Source organism: Pocillopora damicornis, chromosome 13 (assembly GCF_964200805.1).
Source record: "Pocillopora damicornis chromosome 13, jaPocDami1.2, whole genome shotgun sequence".
Classification (NCBI taxonomy): Eukaryota; Metazoa; Cnidaria; class Anthozoa; order Scleractinia; family Pocilloporidae; genus Pocillopora; species Pocillopora damicornis.
In genome coordinates, this window is record NC_142682.1 from 1429468 (window position 1) to 1456735 (window position 27268).

At 38.6% G+C, this 27268-nt stretch overlaps 1 protein-coding gene across 4 annotated transcripts; it reads left to right on the forward strand.

Annotated features, from left to right (window-relative positions):
* Nucleotides 1-1078: 1078 nt before the first annotated feature.
* On the forward strand, nt 1079-25869 carry LOC113673187 (uncharacterized). 4 transcript variants are annotated; one of them, XM_089192887.1, is made up of 21 exons: nt 1079-1212; nt 2981-3141; nt 6254-6568; nt 14118-14188; nt 15085-15199; nt 15602-15676; nt 15860-15951; nt 16497-16570; nt 17047-17135; nt 17456-17539; nt 17797-17861; nt 19116-19193; nt 19596-19653; nt 19905-20043; nt 22168-22301; nt 23089-23143; nt 23456-23544; nt 23913-24005; nt 24388-24435; nt 24715-24804; nt 25047-25869. In XM_089192887.1, exons 1-21 carry the CDS (start codon nt 1158-1160, stop codon nt 25158-25160), a joined length of 2094 nt encoding a protein of 697 aa, XP_089049013.1. In that variant the 5' UTR covers nt 1079-1157; the 3' UTR covers nt 25161-25869. The 4 variants fall into 4 exon arrangements, with proteins under 4 accessions (XP_089049013.1, XP_089049012.1, XP_089049014.1 ...); XM_089192886.1 differs by lacking the exon at nt 1079-1212 and adding an exon at nt 2154-2308; XM_089192888.1 differs by lacking the exons at nt 1079-1212; nt 2981-3141 and adding an exon at nt 4703-4870.
* The last annotated feature ends 1399 nt before the right edge of the window (nt 25870-27268 follow it).

The following is a 27268-nucleotide window of genomic DNA, read 5'->3' on the forward strand; positions in this document are numbered from 1 at the left end:
GCGAGGAAAACTCGGTGGTCAGATGGTTGAAGCGTTAGGCTTTGTTTCGACGGATCTGGGTTCGAGATCTGGCCGGTCAACGTGGTGTGTTCTTTGAGTAAGGCGAGACACTATTTTATTTACTAAATAGGTATCAGAAAGAGAATATGTACTCAATAAATATTATCATAGGTCACGGGGATAAGTTCTATAAGTTTATAATCTCTTAGTACCAGCCCACTGTCAGGGAAACTTGACGGAGGAGCAATGCTTTCACTTACTTCCATGCCAGTCAAAACAACAAGTGGTAAGAGGCTAATATAACATACAACGCAGCTTAAGGTCTTGCATCTGTTAAGAAACAAAAGTTTGGCGATGTAGAAAAAAAAAAGAACAAAACATAGCGAAGAAGATTGTTGGCCAATATTAAGCTGAAAGGGAATTTCCAGCGCGATAAGCTCTTGACGCGAACTAATTGCTCTGCTTTGTCAAACGCATTGTTTGAAAATGAGTAATAATCCAATTTGATAACCAGTTTTAATTCAGCATGGATGAAAGTCTGTTACTCTTCCATCTATCAGTTATTTCTGCTGAAACTATCTTGGCTGGTCTGTCTGCGGTAACCGTATAAATGTTCTGTTTGACATGTACTGTTGGGAAAAGGTTCTAAGAAATAACAGTGCGGTATACGAGGGTGATATTGGTCTGATGGTTTGACGTAAAGTACACTATAATAAAGAGAAGCTTTTAAAGAGATTACAGCTATGTTTACTTAATCGAGTGTCAAATGGATATGTAGTTTAATGACTTCCGGCTCGAGCTTGTTGTTTGGCTTGGTAACCATTTTTTTCTTCGTATGAGCTCCAGCGAAATTCTCGAACAGTGTTTTTTCCCTTTTCCTGCGCCTGTCTGGTCAACTTTTTTAAAACGCATTTTAAATCATGCTTTATTTCCCTGAGGAATATAAAGTTCTATGACGTAAATTACAAAGACATTACCCACATGCACATAAACAGAACACATGTTGTTAGGCTAATTCCCATGTGTTTGTCGTTCTATCTGTGATGATTAGATGAGCTACACAACCACAAAATCCTAGCGCGATGTAAGAAAACATCAGCAAACTCCATGTAATTTATTGATAGACAGGAAGGAAACGCAAGAAAAGTGAAGGAAAAATGCATAAAGTTCACACTTTAGCGACGAATTATGTTTTCAAACGAGAAGTTGAAGGTACAGTGAGTTGATACGAGCTTGTGCGCGTAGCTACTAATTCAAAGCGTTCCCAAACATCAGCCTCTGCGCAACTTATTAGAGCCGCGCTCTAGATATTTACACGAACAGTACACGTCTTAAAACCCCACGTGAAGACCGAGGATATCTGTGCATTACCTTGGCAACGCTAAAAATACATGAATGTGCGACTCTAAAGTTTATTATAACCCAAGTCAAATCTTCTTGTCTCTAAGGCCGGGAAGTAAAAATAAAAACTCTAGATTGCTAAGTTTATAACTGAGACAAAGGCTTCTCAAAGGTAAAATTAATTGATCAAGCATTTGACAAATATTCCACTTGATCATCGGTTCATTTTCGAAATCTCCGTTATTCATAAGGGACACTCTTAGATGGACTTACAAAACTTTTCAATGCGACGCACGATTTTTGCAATAGCTCTTACTCAAAAAAAATTCGTGTTAGTCTTTTCATTGTACTAGACTCTTAACGAAATTTCGTGAAGGCGAAAAGTAGTGTGTACCTGTGTTCTTATATCGCCGGAACGACTGACCCTTAACAATATACCATAACATTTTGAAATTTTAATTTTACTGAAGGCAAGGATTAGCATATTTAATTCATTCCTATACATATCGCAAATTGGAAATCAATGAACGAATATTGCTGATCAATTTACGCTCAATAGAATTCGGAGATATAACACGACACATTTATTGACAGTGCGTAAATTTCAAATACTTATTCCCGATTTTTTGGCCAGTTGGGTCGAAATCAATCAAGAAGCACGACGAGTTATAAGAATTTAATAGCCTTTGTATTTAGAAAACACAATTTTATATTTTATTCACCATCCTTTACTACGATCTATTTTCGATAACAACTTAATTTATGATAATTTGCGATAAAGTGCTGAATCACAGCTCGCGATAACATATTGCGGTCTATTTTCACCTATGCTCACGTAGACACAAACATTCATTTTCCTCCAGTCAGTGAAATTTCAACTTTCTGTAAAGTTCTGTTTATCTAGCCATGGCTACTCTACTTCACGTAGATCGTTCCGTTGAACTTCGTAATAGACGGAAATCGGAAGGTAACGTGTTAGTGTAATCAACTAATAACGAATTATTATAGCTGTAAGTTTCACCTCTCAGAGCAAGTGTTTGCAGTATTTTCCTCTTCCTCTCGAGCTTCTTTTCCCCTGATAAATCTTGAGTGAAACACGCTTTCAAAACCACACACACGGTTGTCGTTAAAGAGGTAAAAGAAAAAAGATTATATGGGTCATGCTCGCTTAGAAATGGCTTTAAGTTTGAATTTAGTCAACATCTCGTAAATAATAAAATACTTGCATTTCGTCGCACAATTTCGATCTTTCGCATTTGAACCATTTCACTTCTGGAGTTAAATAGTATACAATTAATATTACTTAAAGAAACATCAAGCTCTAATTCAAATTTTTTATAAACCGTTTGTGGTCTATGTGCGATATTTGTCAGTACTTCGGTTTGTCTTCTCTTCCTTCTAAAGCTGAAGAGGTTTCCCAAAATGTGCTTGCTTTTTACCTTGCTCTTCTACTGTTGAGCAATGACTCCGTTCTGTCTTACTCAGCGCAAAACAGGAAATGAGCGGCGCACGGCAGTAGTGGAACTACCTGAAACAACCTCTATTTCGCGCTGGAAGAAAATATCATGAACAAATAATCACACAAAATGATCTTGTAAAAGACGGGTTGAAAGAAACGCATTTCATTTCTTCCTTTCAGGGGCAAAGAGAATTTTGCCACTTCCCAGCGTTCCAGAGGAACGGGAGAGACATCACTCCGTGGCCACCATGACAAATATGCAGGGCTCTAAGGAGCCAAACCGGAAAATAGCTTTGATGAGACGAAGTACAAGATGGACACTTTTGGCCAGCGATGTGGAGGTGATGCCAATATGTTCTTTAAAAGGAAGGTAGCAGGTTCACTGTGTCGTTAAGGGACTAATACACTTGACCTATCTATTAAGGGCAATTTTTGATTGAGTTGAAAAAGAAATCCGAGATTAGATTTGGTTTTTAGTCAACAAGGCCCTCTGATTGGTTCAGTTCCAACCAATCGGCTGCACAATTAAACCGTTTGTCTGTTTTCACCTCGGGTTCTCATTGGCTCTGAGATATATTTTTTGTGTGTGTGATTCGTGGTCTGTGACGCCCAGTGCACTCTGGTGGAAGTTAAATATCAGCATATAGACACTAAATTTATTAAGAGAAGCACGTTGCTGTATATTATCCCATAACAATGTCACTAGAAAGCGTAAAATATGCCACAGTATTACAATGTAGAACAGAACAAAAATATGGAGCAACAAAACGTCGCACTGAACAATCCAAACTTTGATTTCTTTTTTTTCGTTTATTAGACTTGACTTTTAAAGAAACAAACCTTTAAGAGGGAGGGCTTTTTTTTCGGTTACGAAAAACATATTAATGGTCTCGTTCGAATTGTTTTCGTCTTTCGTGTACTCCTTATGCGATCGATATTCAGCAAATAAAAAAAGGAAGCAGTAACTTCAATATTCATGACCAGCGGTTTAGCAAACGAGAGATAAAACTATCGTGTAAATCCGTTGTGCAAACCGGATTCTCGACGCTAACTAGGAGAAACAAAGGAAAATGGGAAATTTTTTGTAAGTACTGAGACTATGAATGCTTAGATAGTTTAATCAGTTTTGGGACGAGAAAGGAAATTAGGGAATCTTCATCGTTGGCCTTTATTATTAGATTTTTTCCCATTTGATTCGGTAACTCAAAGAATCCTTTTCGAGAGAAAAGTGTATTATCGTTATCAGGAGCCCATTATGGGTTCCTTTCGTCATGTAATTCAAAACAGTGTTGCCGAAAGTGCGTGGTTTGTAGCGCTCGCCTGAGTAAAAGCTAAAAACGACGTCTATTTTTCAGGCTGCTAAAACTCTTGCTCTACGCTTTTGATTGAAGAGAGATAAGTATCTCTTGTTGCATTAAAAAAAAAAACTCCTATTCTAAGCTTTTGATTGAACAGAGATGAGTATTCTCTTGTTGTATCTAGAGACCTATTTTGCCGAAGGTCCCCCGCGTTGCCTCTTCTATTGAGAAATATTTGGAATTATGTACAATAAAAATTAGTTCTCTTAAACAAAACTCTTGAATTAGTGGCCTCAGAGGACATAATCCGGTAATTAAATAAACAAATGAAACCGGGAACTTTTAATAAAATGTAACAAAACAGTGGTTTTGATCCCTAACCCTGAAACTGCAGTCGGTTAAACTTTTGCCAAAAAGTAGCAGCTTGTGCTTAGAAAACTTCAACTTTCATTCTTAAATTTGTTCAGCGGTTTGATAAATTTCCTCTTTACATCGAATGCTGTGAACATTCATCGAATTCGACACGCACACTGGCTTATACAATGGAGAAGAATTAATACCGGTTTATTAGCACCTTTGTTTACTTTTTCTGTCTCGCCGCTTTCGAGAATGCGACAGTTGGGCACTTAAACGGAAGAGACCAAAGTATTTGAACGTCTGGTTTTCACTTCGTCTCTGTGTGCTAATTACTGGCAAAATCACAATGATTGTTGCACGGAAAAGAGGGTATACATTGTCACCGCGTTTATTGTCCAGTTCCAGGATCAGTAAGGTACTGTGAAGAGCATTATGTGAAGAACATGATGTTGTTATTACGAAACCATCTCATCGCGTCTTGAGACAATACTTTTGTGAATCGATCTTGTATAAAACATAATTTAAGTTCAAGAGTGAAACTAAAAGATCTTCTCGCTTACTTCGTGGAAATTCTTGATCGTAACGTCTTCGGATCGGTTGTGTTAGCTAATCAAGTATAATTAAGTAATGAAATTTCTATTTAGAATTATGACCTTGACTGTGCAAGTCACATGCAGTAAAGGAAAACCGCCTTGTAAAACAATCAAGAACTTTCGAAGTTTCCATAAATGTATATCAACAACTCTCCGGTGATTTGGAATGTTTTGAGTTATAGAGATCCATGCTAGTGATATGTCTACCATTGAATTTGTCCATCGAATACCTCCGCGTTTACCACGCAATGTAAATCAATCGAATGGGAACTTAGGCTATTTATCGCACTGAAAATTCAATTAAAATCTAATATACAAACCTTTGCCCAAATGATTGTTAAACAAACATGGTTTCAGTAATATTCACATTTGTGTCTCTTACAGTGAAAAGTGTCAGGTCGGTGTCACTTTTCGGGCTTTGAGCTAATTGAATTTTTAGCTTTGTGAAAATGAGATTTTCTCACGTACTGTTAAAAAAAGACGTTTTCTCGCGCTCTGGAATGAGCCATGATCAACATCAATCGTTTGGTCTATTATACCGTTTAGCTTTTAATTAATTTAACAGTTTGGTGTTACTAGAGCGAGGAAACAAGGCGAAACGCAGAGAGAAGACCCGTAGAAAGCAATCCCTTATTCATTAAATTAGGTGCGAAGTATGACACTTGAGATAAAGATGATTTTATATAGCATGAAAAAGGAAATAGAATGAATTGGCTGGTTATTAGCTCAAAGTATTTGAGTAAACTGGGAATCGTCAAATGCTAACGTTTCGAGCGCCGGCCGGAATAAAATTGGGAATTGTGGGTCGTGCGTGTGTCACTGCAGCAGCTATTTGTAAATCATGCATTCGGATCCCGCGCGTGCGGCTAGGTTACTAAGGATTTTTCAATGCGGCGGCGACCCTGGTTGATTTCTTAATTCAATTGAAGTCTATTGAACGGTTGCGATACTCTTAGGAAACTCGAAACGTGGTATAAGCGAAAATTCATATCCTTTTTAAAGATGGAGATAGAGATCTAAATGGTTTCTGCAGTATGGTCTCTGGGATGGGCTGATACGGTGACTGGTTTTAAAAATCGATACAAGACCGAGTATACTGCTGACTTTTCTCTCCGATATCGATACTGTGACGTCACTGACTAAACTGGTCTGTCACATGACTTGTTTGGAAGTGAACTGATTGATTATTTTATTATCCTCCGTAGTCAAACCCAGTCTTCACTCAGGTGTCGAGTAAGACAAGGCGGTTGCAGCGTCAAGCATCGTTTTCTGGAGTCGCCAGTAAACTGATGGACGCCAGGAGCGAAACCTCCAGAAAGCTGAGCCGACAGATCAGTAGAATGGCAAGAGCACAGGAGGAGAAGGAACGACAGAAAATGAGAGAGAAGGAAGAAGCCGCTGAGGAAGAGAAGAAGAAGAAAGAGCAGGAGTTTGATCGTTCTACCATCACGCGCAAGTTGTCAATTTTCGGCTCATACCGCAGAATGTCGTTTAATCAAAAAGGGAAACTCTCTGAAGAGGTGAGTGATTGACAGATCAATTAGTTCACCTCTGTAATCGCATCGAGCCATCGAGCACCTTCTTTTCCAGTCCAAGCTCCTATATCGTATTTTCCTGCATCTTTTCCCCTTTTGATGTTTCCTCGGGTGTTATTTTTTATCTAATGTCATCTCGTTCCTTGATCGGGGCATTTATGCTCCTGCTTACAGCTGAGAAATATGTTATTGACTCAGCGAATAACTTCAGCTGTCCTCAGTTCAAATACAAAGCTCTGTCTAGAACTGACAACCCTGAATATATCTGTGGATATAACCATGGCACCTACCTCAACCGATTCACCACAGCTCTTGACGGCAAACCATCGGACCAATTTTTTTTAGAGACAATAATGACGTAATGGCTGGGAAAAGGACGTAGTGACTCCGACAGTTGCGTCGAGGAACATAAAAGCTCAGCCCTAATATTGGCTTGTAGACCTAAGGTACACGTTCTGTCTTCAAGCACTTGTTGATCGTGTTAATGCTGATTTCTATTCTTTTGAATTAAAAAACGCTGCTCCTGCTCCCAGCCTACACAAGCTGGTTAACTTGCAAAGAAAAGCTTACGGTAAAGGACACCAGTTTTTTAAAGATATGTCTCAAATAGTCTTCTGGTGATTGTGTAAATGATCTCTGCTAGATCATAGAGGCTTGACTCTTAATCACAACGCGCATGCGTTTTATTTCTTTTTTAAAAATAACCTCTGATCAGCGAGCAACCTATTTGACCAAGCAAAAAGCATTCGATTAAAAACTTGTTTCCAGGGCCTTCTCGGCTTTGAAGTCCAAAATGGCGGACATTCAACATCAACTACGGAAAATTCAACCGATTGCTATCGCTTGAAAAATCAAAAAATACAATTAATTATGTTGACTTCATTAGTAAGATTGATAGCTCTGCCTTGGATTTGTTTCCGTGGGCATAAGTAAATAGTTCTGAATTCCTCTCTATAGCCTCAATGCAAATTTCTTTAATGGGTTTCCCACTGTTAATTGCAACCCCATGCGGTTACTAGTTACACTAGTAACTGCGGACAACAGAGCAAACTGTGCGCATCCAATCGAGTGGCTCGTTAAATGGGTTTTCATGACGAGCTTTGCTCAAGAAAAGAATTCTCACCAGGGATGCGTAAAATGATCCATAGGCTTGTCAAAGTAAAGCGAGAGGGCTCAATTAGCAAGTGAAAGCGAGGTGTTTGGCTTCGAGCGTGAAATTAATTGAAGTTAACAATTAAAATGTAAACAGGCGCGAGGATCCGCGCGGCTTGCGCGTTAGGAGTGCTACGTAAATTTAGGACTCTTTTGCACAATTTTCTCTTTGGAGATAACTACGCATTCATGGCGTGAATGGCAATTTTCATAATTATAGAATGATTCAGCGACAAGAACGGCTTAGCTAAGCCGTAGTGTGTCATGGCATTTGAGGATAGCCTGGTTGTAGTGCGTGACATGACTATCAAGTAACAGTTATTGTACCCAGCATGTTTTGTTCGTGATCTACAGATTTATTGGTTTGTGACGCAAAGAGCGATTATCTGTTCTGTCACGACAATACCAAAATTAAATTGTGTTAGCCAACTTATATTTCACTCTGATCAGACCTTTGACCCTAAGTCAACATGGAAGCCGGTGAGCCGCTCGGTAAGGACCTTGTTTTCGAGAGAGATTTCGACTGTAGTATGTTCTGGAGATACAAGAGTATCATTTAACACTTGAAACGATTGGGTAGATATTTTGATAATACTTTTCTGGCGTCCATACTGAGGAGCTCTTTCAGTATAAAATATCATTTTAGTAAGTCCCAATCATCAGGTAAGCGCGGGAACTTATCCCGCGAAAATTCTGTGCGAAGGTACGAGTATATTCGGCGGTGTCTACGAAAAGGGGCCATCGTTCTTTCCTTAAGGTAAGGTCTTAACTGTGCAAAACTTCGCGAGGAAGAAATTCTACTCGCTGGCCTGTCCAATTTGGCTTTTAGATAAGGTTGTATGCCTGATAATTTCTGTCTAGAGCTATATGATGACGCGCGATAAATCTCACTGCTTAATAACCTTTGAGCGGAAAATGATGATGCCCAAACCATTTAATCAGCAAAGCAAGGTTTACCTTTACTTCTGTGCTTTCGAAGCAAGAGAAGGAATTATTTCTGTGATAGTTAGGTGACAGATGCTTAAAATCACATGGTGTATTATCAAACTGTTGAAACCTAACATGAGCAAGATGAACTAATTATGGAATGAACCCTGACATCACAGCTCAAATATTCCTTCCCTATAAGATGACGCGCTCTTGGCAGGTTAGTGTGTTTTCTTACTAATCGTACTGTACTATTTCGCAGTTTCGAAAGCAGAATCCTGAAGATACTCTCGTTCATTTGTTATTTCGTACCCACTCTCTCATGTAATCAGACTTATCTCCGTGAGGGAAGAACCTTCATTTTTTAATTTTTTTTCCGGTTTTGTCATTCGTATGTGAGCTGTTGTTATCTGAAGGCAGAACCTTTCCTTTTTTTTTCACCTGGTTCTGTCTCTCTTAGGTAGTCAGTCCTGTTTGGGCTATTGTTATCTGAAGGCAGAACCTTTCCCTTTTTTTCACCTGGCTCTGTCTCTCTTGGGTAGTCAGTCCTGTTTGGGCTGTTGTTATCTGAAGGCAGAACCTTTCCCTTTTTTTCACCTGGTTCTGTCCCTCTTGGGTAGTCAGTCCTGTTTGGGCTGTTGTTATCTGAAGGCAGAACCTTTCCTTTTTTTTTACCTGGTTCTGTCTCTCTTGGGTAGTCAGTCCTATTTGGGCTGTTGTTATCTGAAGGCAGAACCTTTCCCTTTTTTTCACCTGGCTCTGTCTCTCTTGGGTAGTCAGTCCTGTTTGGGCTGTTGTTATCTGAAGGCAGAACCTTTCCTTTTTTTTTCTACCTGGTTCTGTCTCTCTTGGGTAGTCAGTCCTGTTTGGGCTGTTGTTATCTGAAGGCAGAACCTTTCCCTTTTTTTTCACCTGGCTCTGTCTCTCTTGGGTAGTCAGTCCTATTTGGGCTGTTGTTATCTGAAGGCAGAACCTTTCCCTTTTTTTCACCTGGCTCTGTCTCTCTTGGGTAGTCAGTCCTGTTTGGGCTGTTGTTATCTGAAGGCAGAACCTTTCCTTTTTTTTTTTACCTGGTTCTGTCTCTCTTGGGTAGTCAGTCCTATTTGGGCTGTTGTTATCTGAAGGCAGAACCTTTCCCTTTTTTTTCACCTGGCTCTGTCTCTCTTGGGTAGTCAGTCCTATTTGGGCTGTTGTTATCTGAAGGCAGAACCTTTCCCTTTTTTTTCACCTGGCTCTGTCTCTCTTGGGTGGTCAGTCCTATTTGGACTTTTGTCATCTGAAGGCAAAATCTTTCTTTTTTTTAATTTGGTTCTGTCTCTCTTTGGGAGTTGTTTCATTTTAGACTGTGCGTTTTCATCTTATGACAAACTAATTTTGAATTGCGACATAATTAAATTTACTTGTCTTGATTTTTTTTCCGTTGCAGATTTATTTGAACGTTAACCGCGAAAAGCCGTGATGAAAAAGCAATGTTTGTTTTAATAGAAAAAGATAGTTTTCCTGTTTAGATGACCAACCAACCTTAACTTAATTACAGATCATAAGTGCAAGTTCCGTTGACTGGTAATTTTTACGTCGATGTTGTGTTTGCCTTGGTGGTGTCTGTCCTCAAATCCCGTGATTTTTCAATTAAAAATAAATGACGAATTTAGGAATAAAATTACTAACGAGTAATTACCTCTTCTCTTCCGAAATACCTCTTCTCGTAACGTATTAAATTGCATTTCCATTTCCAACTCTTGCTTCAGACACGAGATGTAAAATCGGTCATAGATTGTAAAAGAGATTTGTGAGTAAAGAACTTTTTCTACTTGTCTTTGTTTATTTTCTCGCAGCCTTATACATGAGGTTCGCTGTGTTCGCAGTGGCGCGCCAGGAAACCCCAGCAGGAAAAATTTTTTTAAAGATTTTACTCCTTTAATGATCTCTTTAAAGTATATTACTTCCCTAGCATTTAGCCAATTATATGGTGCCGGCGGAGGGTACAAAAAAACTCCATTACATATTTCTTCACAGGCCAATATTATCGGAAAAAACCAAACAAACAAACAAAATGAGTTCTGTTGCGCTGTGTGATCCATGAGTGTTCTCATCGCGGTTAGGGCTTGCTGTTGTTTGCGGTATTATTTTCCGGAGTGGACATACCATTACTACATTTTTGTTAGCGTTTAAAAATCGGAAATACATGGTTTTGGTGAAAAACTTAATCTTTTTCAATTCTTAATGACTGTCGAGTTGTGTGTATCAATAGAGTGGGTCAGCAAATTTGCATTCTATGTTGCGCAAGGGGCAAGAGAAAATGGTTGACTCCCCGCGAGTGAAGCTGACGCTCTAGGTCGATGTCGATCCATTATTATCCTTTGTAAACAAAATTTCGATCATGGAGTTAAATTATAAAATTACTTTGGCTTAAATTGTGCGCTTTAAAGTAAACTTGAGTTGTTAGATCCACGCGAGGGTTTAACCTTGAAAAATGCAATCACGCGAGTTGAGCTGACATTAACGCGTGTCCCTATCTGGAAAACATTCGTATTGTGACAAGAAGGGTCTGCTTTAAGGTTTTGGGTTACTCTCGCCATGCAATTTGGACGCCGAAAAGTGCCAAAAAAGTAATTACTGAAAATTCATTCGCAACACCTTGGTCGTTCTGTGGGCGCCAAGTCAGTTCTTCTCTTACAGTTAATAATTGCCAGGCGGATCTCAGATCCGCCTCAGCCTCATTTGCATAAATTCTTTTGGTGAGCAAAGCTCGTCATGCAAAAATAGATTCTATCGCTGCCTCCTGAGGGAGTAATGATGCATGTAGTGCCCCCTTTAAGCAGAATATCAAACCCTCAGGGTTACAAAATAACAAAGATATGCCTATCAGTGTACATACCTTGAAAGCTTCGTCACTTTACGATTTTGAATTATTTACGTGATTGATACAAAAATTAGCAAACAAAGTGTTTATTTTTCAAAAGATTTAGGTCGATTTAAAAACTTTGTTCAGTGACAGATTATCTCGTATAAAACAGAGATAGAACAGTACCTGAAACGGCGACACAAAAATTGTCGAATTTTTGATGACGAATGAAACTCACCCTTCCCTGTAGAACCAATAACAACCGACCCCGAATGAAACGAATCATCTGTCAAGCATGGTAATTCACGTTTTCTTTTGACAAATCCCGTTGAACTGAAACCGTCAATCGTTTGGCTTATTGACGGCGATTTCGACGCAAAGGTTAAATCTGTGCTGAACTGTTGACCGCTTGTTTGTTTCATAAGTTCCAATCTTTTGTTTGCGTAGTTATGGATAGTGCATTTTGATGCAAACCAGACAAATCGTGTTTACAGAGAGAGTCTTATGAATTTTCAATTAAGCAGCCAAGCATTAGATCGGATTCTACTTGCAAGGAGTAATTTGACAAGAAGATTAATCGATGATTTGGAATTTTTGTGTTAGTGATACCGATTGCAGTGGAGACATTAGTTTCAATTTAGGTTTAGGCCTGATTTAACGATGTAGGAAGCAGTGCTGAAGCACAAACTTCAGTTGTGCCATTTACTAAAAGATTGCTGCATATTGCTACGCAACGCACGCGAAAAGTTGAGAAGTTTAACAGTTGAGTTTAAAAAATCCTGAATCACAGCAACTGGTGAAGAAGACTAACTTATGGTTTAACCTGGTGAATTCTGTTTCAAAGAGGACATGACGAAGCAGGAGTATGTCACCTTCCGCTTCCAGAGAAGCTAGTTAAGTATCTGTCCGATTTAACACAACTGAAACACTACAACCTACAAATGGCGATTATGTTAGGAGGTAAAGGAGACAACCAACTAACAAAAGAATGCTGGAATGAAACGAAATCAAGAAATTCTTTTTTCCGAAGTCAATCGGAAAGCCCTCACGCAAACGGACATGAAGTTAACAATGAAACAAGCAGAGAGAATATGTCTAACTTAACTGGAAGAACTCAGTCAGAGAGAGAGTCGAAGGAAATCACGAGTTCAGGAGGCTTTCCTCGTATTTCTTCTGATCCTTATTCTCTTGTTGATATTTCATTAATTTCTGACGAAGAGCAAGGTAGCACAAAACTCAGAAAAACAGTTTCATCCGATGCAGCTGGCCTGGAAAAACTAGTTCATATTGACGGCGTACTACGTAAAATTTCATCGAAGCCCAAACAAGACCAGAAGTGGCTTCCAAATCAAGTTTCAAAGAAAGGAAGACTTTCTAGACGGGCTTCCCTCCCGCCAACTTATTTAGGAAATTTCCTGTCTGTAAACAACATCAGAAAGCGAGCAATAAGCAGTGCTGCGGACGATGCAGACGATGGGGTCATATCTACACACGTAGACGATCGACTTCCTTCGCAAAATTCAACGCGGAAAGCTAAAAATGCTGGACGAAAGAAAGTAAGACCAATCATAAACGAAGAGCATCTTGTTTCAGAGAAAGAAGAAACAGAAGTAGTTCTGCCCGCAGTCGAAGTAGACGTTTTGAGTGAAGAGGTAGTTGAAGAAGAGAATGACGGCTCGGAGGTAGCGGTAGGTTTCGTGGCAAGCTAAATTTTCGTTACGGTCGAGTTATTGCCTCGCGTGAGCCATATTTTATTATTTGGATTCAAGAGACGTGTATTTCACAACAAGTACCTTTTAAGTCAAACTAAATTGCAGTTCCGCTTTAGTTTAACCAAATTATGATCGAGTGTTTAAATCAACGACCTTACAAACTTTACGCAATATCCCCTGTAGATCTAAAGACTATTGACTTTTTGACGGAATCAGACAATGTACTAAACCACAAATTTAACTTTGGAAATAATCAAATCTCTGATCTTTTTCTCCTTCAAGATTTGCATATTACACTAGATAATATCTTAATTATGTTTTGAGCCCGAACACGGAACTTTTTTGAACATTTTGAAAATGTTCAAAAAGTTCCGTGATGGCGGTTTGGTATATTAGAATAATTACCAACAGTAAAAATAGTTTGCTAATGTAAGTAAACCCTCTCAAAACCCAGAGGCTGGTGACGTCAATGGATCGATGGGAAGTCAAAATGAAGAAAACTTTTTTTTTCTTCCAAGAAAGAGTCAAGTAGCTCTGTTTACCGGAAATTGAGCAGAATTAGAGCCAAATTTTTTGGAAAAAGAAAACCAACAGATGTAACAAATCCAGAAGCAAAAAATAAAAGTTAAAATTAATTATCAGACGATGGCTGGTATGTAATTCGATCGCTGAAGTGCAGGCAACTCTCTCGAGGCACATTTCCGTGCCGGAGGTAGCAAATTCAAAACGGATGTATTTTTCCTTTGCACAAAAGACGCTCTCGTTTCTCATTCAGCACAAATTACGTGAGGTTTCAGGGCCACGCAATGTCTTCTTCATCCATGTTGGCTTATTTAATTACTGGCCCCCTGCCTTGCATCTATTATTTTCCGACCGATTTTTTTTTCTCGCTTTTCAGCCTATCGAGAGATTTCGAAAAATTGTTCAACTTCTTTGTTTCCTGCTGAAAATGAAGACTTCTATGGACAGGTATGTGTTGTTTTTGTAATTTTCTTAAGCTGAAATTTAAGGCATTTGATACTAGCTAGAACCAGGAGGGCATGAAATTTCTGATCCTCTCTCGTCAGAACTGAGCACATAGCCACGCCAGTCTGCACTTATTCCACTTAAAGAGAAATACGTTACTGATAAGAACTGCTTCTTCTCCAGATCAGTCAATTATTTGGGTGTAAAACTAACCTGTCATAAGTTTTCGCGGGCGTTTGTCTGCCCTCGCATTCTAGGAGCTAATAACTTCCTCTCATTCATCAAGTACTGTCTAAGTTTTAATTGGTATGATAACTGTGATATTATGTCGTAAAGATTGCTACCTACAGACACATTCAGATGACGTCACCTCGGGCTAATGCCGAGCCAATCAAGATTCAAATGCTAATTTGTCCAATTAACTCTGTGAAGCTGAATTTTTTACGCAATCAATTTTCGGTGACATAAACTGTGTACCAAATGGACAAGTTACTTAAAGCAACCCATCTAGATAGAAATTTCAACTTCAAGAAGATACAATGACCATTTGATTTGATACGCGGTACCTTTGAATTGAAAGTACTTGTACTTGGCTCGGATAATAACTTCCGCTGAGGAAGTCAAAACGTCTGAGTCATAGCCATCGGCAACACATCCTTTCACGGTTCACGATCAAATCACTTTTGGACCATTTTTTTTTTTGGCCGGGGGTGGCTGAAATGAGATTATGAGCATTTCATACGTTTCTTTTAAAAAATATGCATTTCATCCACGTTTCTTTCCGCGTTTTGTTTTTGGAATTTTATTGCATGCATGCTTGAAAACTTCTTCGCTCACAGCGCTGCTGTCTCCCTTCAGAAATGAGGCATTGACTTTTGACCTTTTTTTTTTAATCGTAGGAAATACCGCTCTCAAAACACAAATGTGTTCGCTGAACTGGACGCGGAGACCGTAACCAGCGTGGATTGTGATGGCATGATTTTTGATCCAACTACCTTTAAGGCGGTGCGAGAGGTAAGCTGTTGATTTAAAGTCACTTGACATCATCTCAATACTCTTTATACCCACACGTTTGAAACGAATGGCGCGAGAGCTGGGTACAAGAGAGAGGCAGAGAGAGCTTGAGAGAGTGAGAGAGAGAGCTGCTTTTGTTGACATTTGCTTTGGTTTTTATATTGAGCTAAGGATTAGAGTGTCAATCAGTTTAAAATAAATTCAATTCGGATCAAAGTTATCTTGAGGCTATTTCTCATAGTTTTACGATTTGGTTTTGCCAAGAGAAAATAATGGTCTCCTTATAAAGCGATGTGCGTCATGTCTTTATGAACGATTCGTAAGAATTGTTACATGAATTGATATTGAACCAAAAGATAACAGGTTTACTGTGATTAAATTATTTTGATTTATATCCAACAGGTACAGTTAAGTCAAGAAGCCATTCACATCCTCTCTCTGAGTCCCAGATCAAGAACGGAGGAACAGCTTCAAATTGTAAGTATATTGCCTAATATTCCATTTTTGAGCGCAAATTTTCTTGATGTCTCCCTGCTCTTCCTATTTATCAAGAGTTTCAATTGGGTTGGAACAGAATCAATTTTCTTTCTTCAGTAGAAGCTCTAGTATTATGACAAAAAACTCTGTGTAAACATTTGTTCTGTCTCCATTTGTTTCCAGGCCTTAGTTGCGCTGAAAACCAGTGTTGCTGCCTTCGGCGAGTATCCGCTGAAGATGCAGCGACGGTTGGTGTCTGTTGGCTGGTATGAAAGGTGAGGGGAATTTATAACATCATCACAACAGAAATGATCCGTTATGCGTTAAAACACCTGAGCTTTGAGCTAAGTTCTCAGGTAAAATACATTGATCAAAAGTAGAACTTGCTAAAAAACAATGATAAAAAATCGTGCAATCCTAAAGGAGTAACTTTAGGACTTTTATGAAGCTTCAAAACAGTCGGAATACGTACCAATTCTTAGATTTTGGAAAGAGGAACGTTCAAGGATATTTAGTTCAATTTACGCGAAATATAGCTGCTTTTTTGTCCTAAAGAACCTAATTCAGTATGGATTTTTTGCCTATTTTTGAGAAAAACTTCAGCTCTAAAGATAGTTTAATGACTGAGTCTTAAGACTCACTAAGCTAATGAAATAATAATTTGAATACGTGCTGTTATGGGTGTTCTTCGCACTTAGGAGTTATCTCAACTTGTGTCATGACCATCTCAGTCTTTCTGTTGTTTTTTTCTGTCATGTTCACATTGTATCATTCCTTGTGGACCTTATGAATTAAAGATATGAGCTCTTTTGTTTTTAAGATTTGAGGCCAAGAGAGTTATAATTCGCCAAGGCCACAAAGCGGAAAACTTCTATTTCATTCTGTCTGGGACAGGTAATTAAGCTTGCTTTATTAGATCTTTTTAGAATGTTAAAAAGACAAATTTTTCTTCGAAGCCGTCAGCTTCGAGTCAAATGACGGCTGGGAAGGAGGGTTCGTACAAAAAGAAAACAAACAAACAAACAAACGAATAGAAAAATGATTGAATAAATACTACCCCTCGTTTGATTTGATGGGAGTAAGCGCGCTGGATCTCTGAGAGGCCTGGGTTCAAACCCTGACCAGGTAACTGTGTTGTGGTCACACACTGTGCCTCTTGTCACCCGCAAGTATAATTGGTTACCGGTAAACTGGCAAAGAGACTTGATCTAATTCTGGTGGGGAGGGGGAATGGATCAGTAGCATCAATACCTTTGTTCGCATTTGCTACTGAACTTGAGAGAAGCACTGGATGGATTAAACCCCCCCTCCCCCCCTCCCCCCTCCCCCCTCCCCTTAGCTCTTACGCTGATTGTACCATTATTTTGCAGCACTCGTTACGCTATTAGTCAACGATGCGAAGTCCAGAGAACAGAGAAACACAACAGTTGCAGTTCTGGGGAAAGGAAGCAGCTTTGGGGTACGTAACCAGCCGTAATGAACAAAGAGTGTCCAAAGATTGAAACAACATAACCCGCATACTATCTTGAAATAATTTGACATTTATGGAGGGTAATACATTGAAAAAACATATATTTCATGTTTGGTCTAAAACTGTTAACTAAAGGAGAAAAGGTTTCTCAAAACAACTTTATTACCGGTAGGTCCTTTCTTAGTTACAGTTTAATTTGTAATAACCAACATATGCTTTTGCATGTGCTTTATTAAACTTTAGTGAAGATCTCTAAGTGCAATGCACAAAACTTGAAAAATTACATTTATTTTCTCTTAATCTTTCAGGAACTGGCCCTGCTTCATCACAAAACCAGGAGTGCGACAGTTTTATGCAAGGATGAAGTTTCTCTCTTAGCGGTTTGCAGAGAGGTGGGTTCAGTCTCTTCGTGATTTCAAAAATCTCTTCAAAACACAACAATTAATTTCATTAAGGAGCGCTTGATAGTTCTCGTGAGGAAACAACTTGGAGCATCACGGGAGCAAGATCACTTTTGACTGATTTTCAAATTAAGGTCTGTGACATCATGTTAGGCTGAGTTTGCAGGATAACAACTTTAAAATGTCTAGAGTATATTCAACAAAATAATTTTCAGTTTCCTGAGCTTCTCTCGCACCATTTATTTTAGGATTTTCGGGATATTTTTATGAGTTACGAGGACGGCAGAGAACCAGAACATATCCGATTTTTAAGGTGAGAATTTTTTCTTATTAAATGTTCATTCAGTTTCAAGGTATATTAAAAGTTATAACTTAGAGAAAGATGTTTTTCTTCTTGCCACGAGTGTGGGACAAAGAAAAAATTCTGAGTCCCCAGGAGGAATCGATGCCCAGACCTTCGGATTTCGCGCTCCGATGCCCTACCACTGAGGCCCGGTTCAGACGCCGTACTTAAGCCGCGCCGAATCGAATTCGACGATAGGCCGACCTAAATTAGTTAATCCTGGCTGAATTGATTCAAACGCCTAACTTTATTCGGCCGAAATTAATTAATCGAAGAAATTTTTTAAATTATTTTTCAAATAAAGACAAGTTAGCAGCACACAGCAACAGATCTTGTCAACTTTGTTAATTATCCGACCGGTTTCGTCTGATCAGACAGACTTCATCAGGGATTTTAAAAAATTCACAAATGAACAACTAATACACTAGACGTTTACAGTATAAATCACTTTCAAATTGGGGTGTGAACAAAAAAAGCACCCACAAACAGGAAATGTTACGCAAATCCAGCGTAACAAATTGGAAATGTTACGCAAATCCAGCGTAACAAATTGAGCAAAGTTTATTTTGGGGCTCAGATTTATCGGTAAATCGTGAGCCCCAAAAATAAACATTTTCTTCGAAATCGAACATTTATTGCAAATTGGGATTTTACATTTCAAGCAAGCATATTTGGTCGTGCCGAAACACGAACAACACAAGTCACCATCGTCTAGTTTGGCCCGCCAAACCGCCGTTTTTCTCCTGCAAAACACTACTTTGCGCATGCTCTCGAGTAAAAAACAGCATGAAAAATGCATTAAAAACTTTAATATATGACATTAAATATGTGATATGTAATATGTTACATTAAAATAATTTATGCATGTTTCGGCTCAGTTGAAGTACGGCGTCTGAATCAAAGCTGGCCTTCAGCCGTTCTTTCCGGCTGAGTCAGGTGGGATTAATTGACTGAGCCGATCTGAATTAAATCAGCCGTTCCGAATTGATTCAGACGCTGTACCTCATATGAACTTAATTCGTTGTATTTGATTCGGCTCGGCTGGAGTACGGCGTCTGAACTGGGCCTGAGCCACACAGACTCTACGGTGAGCAGACTCTCACGCTCGTGACAAGACGAAAAACAACTTTCTTTATTTTTTACCGAGCTCAAAAATTACCGTCTCTCATATTCTATTTGCAAGCTATAACTTAGTTTGTCAAATCGTTCGCTTTTTCTTCACAGAGGAGTCCCGTATTTGAAGGATCTTCCACTCGACGACTTAACGACTAAGCATGACGTCTGCATATTTCATTACTTCAGGTAACCAAAGTTGATGTGAAATATAAACAAGCGGGAGAAAGCATAAAAAAAATGCTCAGTTGCTGGCGCCCCGAGAATGTTATCTTCAATGAATCAATTTTTACCGCCGTTTGAGATCAATTTTCCGTGGCATTATTCTCATGTTCGTGAACATTGGAAGAAAATTCATTTATTTGGTTGAAATATTTTTCCTGACAAAATGAAATATTATTTATGAGTCGCTAAGCTTTGATATTATTTTTTTGCCCAATTTATGACAGCCAGAGAAAAGTAGAAAGGCTTTGCACTTAACTAAATTTTAAGAAATAGTCGGATATCCATAAGTCTGAGGATCGCCTGTTGTTGTTCGACATGAACATAGGGAAATATAATTTACTTTTGATCTGTATTTTTTTTTCATAGGCGTGGGGTTGTTATAGTTAACGAAAGTAAGACGAAATGGATATACGTCGTGAAAACGGTGAGTAATTAGCGGACTACATTTCGGTAGAAAAAAGCTGTGACGTGAGTAGTCGCACGTTACAGGCGTTGCTATGGAGCCCGCTCAGCAAACCCAAGAATTCATTATCGTGCTTTGTCACTCTGAATTTTTAATCGCTTTTCAAAACGTTGTTAAAACAGTTCCAGTCCCATTGTTTTAGTGCGTGGCGTGTTCTGCCCGCATATACCCGAATATACTGGCAGTAGTAAAATGATTATTTGTGTTTCCAGGGATCTTGTCGAGTCCTAACTCATTTGTCCAAAAAGACAGCAAAGTTAAAGCGGTCAGCCGGCAGTCCAGAGAAAACAAACGCAGTCCTTCCCGTGATACCTGTGGACGAGGCAGACAGGAGGAAAGCGCTGTATACAGGTATCGCCTCGCCTTTGTTTCTGTTTATAAGCATTGTGTAAGATGCAAAACGCTTAAATGAATTTAAGTTATTGTTTTGTTTTAGCTGCGCAAACTAATTCTGATTCATATTCACCGTGGAATTTTGTGTCATGTATCTTTTCCTGAGTTTGTCAACCGATGAATCTCTCTTTTCTATTATATAATTCTCAGATTTGTCACTATTTTTATCGATTTATCTGCTAAAATAATTGTCCTTTCGGCAAGCATTCGTGCGTGACAAGTAGTTAACATGGCAACCCTGCAGGGTGACAATAATCTGATAATGTGACATTTACATAAGGCAAGTTTAAAACTGTGTCAAGTGACAAGTAGTTAACATGGCAACCCTGCAGGGTGACAATAATCTGATAACGTGACATTTACATTAGGCAAGTTTAAAACTGTGTCAAGTTGCTTTAGACAAGAATTTAAAATTAAAAAGAAATAAATACGATTTGATCCATTGAGTTCGTTTCAATGTCAGTTCTCCTTACTTCATTTCTCGCTGACCATCGATTGTTATTCGTAGCGTGCCTAGAGAAAAATAGAAGCAGATTAGATGAAAAAGCTGAGGATAGTATTCGCGTTTGGCAACCGTTCGATTTTTCGCCGGCATTGCGTGGGTTTTGATTTTAACCTATCTTTTTGTGGTAAACAAAGAACTTCGGGCGGATTGTATTTCTATGAGAACTCGATCGCAGATCTTGGATCGAGTTTTATTTGAATATGTAAACGAACTTCCACCGCTTTGTGCTATCATTGCTCTTCATTTCGAGAACGTTATGAATTTAGATCACAGATTTGTTTCTATTTTGCATTTCAGCCATGAAATTTATGGTTTCTCCTAATTAGACGATAATGATAAATACAGCGAAAAGGAAACAAAACCAGTATATAAAAAACTTGGAAGATATGACTTTTTTTTAAGAATAGAAGATCAGAGACGGGTAGTTTAGGTGAGAAAATAAATTCTTACCGTCTGTTATAAAGGCTCATCGTTTTCCTGCGGCCTCGTACGCTGTCGCAGCAATGAGTTGTTGGCGAAGTTTTCTCTTGCAGGCCAATCAGTACTTCTTCTTTGTTTTCCTCTTCCCCTTTTTCTTTCCTGAAGGTGGTTTTCAGCAAAACGCTCACCTTGATGATCAGCCTCCACCGAGCCACGGATCATTTTGGCAACAAAGTAAAGCAGAAAAGCAGCCATTGTAATGCATACACTCAGCGCTATCATAACTTGTTCAAAGTCGAGCTTCATTTTGGCCACGACATTAAGAGAGAGCACCATGTTGTAACTTCAACTTCTACCGAAAAGCGATTTTTAAACTATTCAGCGTGACTAAAGGAACCACTTTATTTTTAGGATTACTTCTGGTTATGACGTGAATGTTATTATGTCTGTCTGTTCCTTAATGCACATGTCTGCACATGAAAGTAGTTTTACTGTATGCGCCATTATTATGTCTCTCTGTTCCTTACTGCACATGTCTGCACGTGAAAGTCATCTTACTGTATGCGCCATTATTGTGTCTGTCTGTTCCTTACTGCACATGTCTGCACGTGAAAGTAATTTTACTGTATGCGCCACTGGTTGCTAGAACTTTCGGTTTCGACCGTATTAATAATTCAATAGGGAGTTTAAGAAACGACGAAGGCGACGCTGTGGACAACGTAGGTTAAAATATGAACTTATATTTTACCCTACGAATCTCGCACGCTCTAAAGTTATTTAGTTTGTTTCTCGCTGTCAAAACTATTTCGAAACTGAATATGGAACACAGCATCAAATTAGAGAAAGAAATTTAAAAAATTAGCCATCACCGAGTACGTTGTCCAGACAACGCAAGGTTTTGTCATTTTACGTTGTCATTTTGCAGAGGACGCAAAAAAATTCACAAAGATTTGTAACGCACGTCCACAGCCATTGTTCTGCTCATTAAAACGTTTTGTTAAGTGACATTGCCGTTGCAGTTGCCGCCATGGTTTTCTTAAACTCCCAGATATGATTTCATAGACCTACATGCACTCGCATACCAGAAAATACGCCTACTACGTAGGCTGATAGAAAACTGAGGCAGTTAACCTCGGCGTTATTTCGTCCATTTTTAGCTGCTGGTGATCGTATCCGACCGATCTTATGGTCACCAGAAATTAAACGGCCTAAGACTGAACCTCCCTTATCCTCAAAGAACAACAATGATCTAACACTGCCTGCCTTGGTTGGTGAACCGGAAAAATTCAGGGTAAGAGATGAAAGAGGAATCCATCCTCATTATTTATTCATGATATGTGGTCCTGTCCAAAACACAGCGGTCGAATGTCGGGCATGCGCGCGGGGATCAATTCTCTCGCCCACGCGCCAATTTCCCGCGCAAAATCTCAAAGAAAACATCGCAAACAACCGCTGTCTCGCAAACAACCTTGAAATAGTTGAAATGTTCATAGAAAGCTGTAAAAGGGAACAAAAGAAAATATATGGAGAACTCAAGAATTTTTGAACGCAAAGCTTAGTCAATTAAGGGTATCTTGTTGATTTACAGAAAGCGTTATGCGCTTTTAAAACACTATGACCAACTGACTAGTGTGGTCTGAAAGCACGCCGCCTAGTCATCACAACGTTCGCACATACAGAGACGTTTGACCGCTGTGTTGTCCACTCCACTGAAATGCAAGCCTTTCCGTGAGCGCTATGAAACTAACGGGATCTGGCTTTTATAACGGGTAAAACACTGGCACAGGCAATCATACAATTTCGAGTGCAATTTGTAACAAAGAACCACGATTGATTTTCTTAAAGATCGTCAAAGCGCGCGAATGAATAATTTATTCAAACCTCCTACAATTCATGTTGCCAGCCACAAGCATTGCGCTGGGTTTTAAGGTCTTAGTTTTCACTTTCAATTTTTCCTAGACCTTGAATTAATGTGCCTCTTTTGCAGGCCATCTATATATTGACGGCGATCTTTCATATCCTCAGATCAATCGTCTAATTGCTAGGGTCTAATGGATTAACATTTTTTTACTCCTCAGAAAACCGCTAAAAACGTGACTTGGATGGGACGTCTGAGCGCATTATCTCGAGATAGTGAGTTTATTTAAACATTTAAGTTGATTTCGAAGGAGTCAACTGGTCATTCTTCAAAATTTTTCGAGTTCGTCACTTGTTGTACTTGTAAATTTTTTAAAATCCAGTGATTGCTGTTGTCCTTCTTAATTCAGTTTTGCCTGTTTTGTCTCTTTCTTTCCAATCAAACTTATACTTCGTAGTTCCTTCTAGGCTGAGGCACAAGAAAAAAACATTATTTCTTCGTAGAGTCCCCTTATGAACATTTCAGAGTATTTTAGTGAAAGCCTAAAAAAAAAAAATAATCTTTCTAATGCTTTTTTTATCATGCAGTCAGAGATAGCGAAGAACATCGGCAGAAAATTGAACGCCTCCACAAACGGATTAGTACTGTGGAAAAACCCCGAAATAAAACTCCTTCGGTGAGTACTTAAAGCTCGTATTTTTCCTCTCATGACAGTCATGACAGTTTCTAGCCTGGTTAGGGTCGGTGATTGTCACTCCGAATAAAGGGCGTGGCTAAGATAGGGGAGGACTTCAAGTAATCCCGTCCCTCTCTTTGCCATGAAAAAAGTGATAGGTCAGAACTCTAAGAGAATTTTCATACTCTCAAGTGCCTGTAACACGTAAGTATCGATATTAGAATCGTAATTACCGCTGTCATGGTAAATTTTCTTAACGGCTAAGCCCAGATGGAAGAAGGACAAAACAAATTCAAGTGTAGGTTTTGGTTCTTATCCGTAAAAAGGAATTCACCCTAAAAAAAACATTTGTATCATTGTTATTCCAGAATAACAAAAGACAACTTGAGACACCAGAGGTGGACTCAAAAAACGAGCAAGTGGTGGTGCAGATAGAATTACTTAAACCCAAGGATCAGTTTGTAAGTGATTCCATTATAAACGACAGAAAGAGAGAATCAGACTCAGAGAGTGACTCTCTTACATAGGCCTCACTCTAAAGGGAGTCCTTCTTCGGGTATTTACAGATCATTCAGGAGGGATCTCGGTATAACTAATTAGAGGAATAATAATCTCATGCGGCTTCTGCTGGTTGCAGTCCACCCGTACAGACAAACGACTCGCAATGAAAATGCAAAATCATTCCATACGTTTAAGACTTTAAGTCCGTAAACTCAAACCTTTTAGGTCAAGTTAGAGCAAATAATCTCATCTCTTATCCCTACCGTGTCCAAAACTCACAACTATCAAGTTCCATCGCCGTCACAATCTTGTGATAGTTACAATTTTTTGTTTCCCTTCTAGGGTCTTTCGATGCTGCTTTTCGATAATCCTGCCGTCAAATGCCATTTGGTAAGAACATGTGATAGCAATTTTAGTTGCACCGTGTTAAAATCGTTTTGTTTCACTTCCTACCGTATGGTATTTCGTTCCTCTTGCCTTTGTATGATATGAGAGACAAACCTCTTCAACTCAATATGGGCCTCTTGGATCCCAAAGCAAATCTATAGTTATCATGACGGAGAGGAACTCTTTGGACCCTCCAAAGCCCCTTTAATGGGACTTTGAAGAAGAATACTTATGATAGCAAATTCCGTCTTAAGCTATGTGTTATGTACTGTGCATTTTCAGGTTAGCAATGGAGCGGAATGTGTTTTGATAAAGAAAAGTTGGTTCCTGCAGCATGCTACAGAAGCAACATTGCGAAAACTTAGAAATCAGGTAATTAGCTTACAATTTGTTTCTTGAAGCAGCTTAACGGTAGCAAGTGCATGCTTTGTGATATCCTTACAACTCTGAAGCCATGTAATAACGCTGTGTGGGTATGAGCATATGTAGAAATTTATTTTTCACTTTTTTTGTGAGATAATTTAGATGTGTTGCAAAAAACTGACTCAGAAACACACTGATGTCAGAAATTAACGGTAATTTCATGTGTCGATCAACTTTACTTTTTTCATTAGATTCCTCCATACCCAAGTCAAGCCACTCTAGAACAGAAAATGCAAGATCAGGCCAACTGGGACTCGTTTAAAACACAAACAATCAATTCTCTTCTAGATACACTTCATTTATGATACATTCTCAGACAGTTTAGAAATATTTCCAGTTATAATTTCGCCAACTCTTCAGATCAGTGATCACAAGAACCAGCTGGGGCCCTCTATTATTGTATGACATGGTTTCGGTCACGAACTGATTTGCTTCTGTAAGTCTGCTCCACGCAATTTTTTCCTGCGTGGGATCAAAGCGGGCAAACCCGTGCGGGCAGATGGGCCCATGTTGCCCGCTCATGTAGCCAATCAGAACACAGGATTTTCCCATTTTAAGTAATATGGGTACCATCAAACTGCTTGAAACGCGGTAAAAAAAATTTGTGACCAAGCGCGAATGGTCAAACACGATCATTTAATTCGATAATTGTAAAAGACAAATTAAGCTTTGATATTTTTCGGTTATGGTAGAAATGAAAAATTTATTTAAACCTACTAAACCTAGTGGACTACTTTTCTAAACAAAAAGAATAAGGCGAAATAAAATGAGCGAAAAACTTCGAGAAGGTTAAATGCATTAGGAAAATAAAACAGAAGCAAGAGACTTACGATGTGTAGTGCTTTGCATGTCGGTTTTACAAATAAAAAAAACGTAGTGTATTTATATGAATACTTATTTTTGAGACAAAGAAGGCTTCGTTCTATTTATTTTTGTAATTATTAAAATTTTATAATACCTATGCTTATATTTATGTATTTAAAGCAAATAAAAGAATTATTTTTTAAACCAAAATTTCGGAGAATTTTTCTTATTGGCTCACAAACTCTCTCCATTTTAAATCATCTGCACCTGCAAACTCCGAGTGTGAAACTAGAAAGGAAACGCTTTTCACTTTCAGCCTGACCGACACATCAATTTAATGTGTTTTACATATTACGTCTACGATGTTTCTCATGTTGATGAAAATCTTTAGAGAGTAAAACGTCATTTATGATTAAAACCAAATCGCGTAAACAAAAAACCACTTAAGATGAAGTTGGCGAAGCAATTGTAAACAAAGTAAACATTAGTTATTATTAAAAATCAACGGAAAAGGTTTTTTTTTAGTTGAAAATACAGCAGTTTTTTGCTGTAACTGGTCGAGTTTAGATTCGAAATCAGTTTGTTCATACCCATCAGCCTGCATGAAACAGTAGCCTCCTTGTGCAGAGAAAAAAATACGAACTAAGATAAAATGTTATTGTTCTGTATCATCATCGTTAACAAAGAAAATTTTATCAAAATTCGTCAAATGGGCATCTGTATTTGTGTTTCACTGGCCGGGTGTTTTACTGTTAATTCATAATGCGCAATGATTAATGTTACATTTTGCCAACAGTGAAAACAAGACTGGAAGTGAACCGGTCTCTGTTTGAAGTTGCGTCAAGAGCATGTAAGGAAAAAAAACACAATTTTCCCTATTGTAAGCTCTCTAGTTTGAGGTACAATGCGGTCCGGGATAATTTTAAGACTGCCTTTATTTGTCAAGGTCATTCTGCTGTTCGTAGTACAAGGTAAGCGGTTAGATTGCCGTTTCAATGAATTTAGAAATGATTAGAAATCGTATCTTAATGCTTTCATAGTTTTCCTGTACAGAGCTGTCTAAGGAAACTACCTGTTTTTGTCAAAGGAAAACGAATTTTCATATTCCACGACTCTTTTGCGTAACGTCTCTTATTCCAAGTCTCTTTTCCTAGCATAAGCTTGAATACGTGCAAAATGTTCCTGTGTCTGTTTATTGACTTTTCATTAGCGGAGCAGATGAGACTATTCAAAATGTTATCTGGAAAAAACAATCTATAGAGTTTCACGGCGAGATCAGCCCATTTTTATTCCTCAGATATGCATTCGTAGCTGATTTAGCTACTGTGCTGACGCGGAATTGAAGATTGCTCTTAATGAAGTACTTGATTAAAGGAGAGGCTGTCATTTGGGCCAATGAACTGATTAAAAATTGATATTACTATTAGCTCAACATCCAGACTCAAAAAGACATTCGAAAAAATACAAAAAAAGTCCATTATGTAGGTCTGATTCAATCTTGTAAAAGATACTCGCTATAAAATACGAAAGAATACGAGAAACCTTCAATTAAAGGTGAGAAAATTTTCAAGGTGAGAATTTTTCTTGCTTAATGTTCATTCAGTTTCAA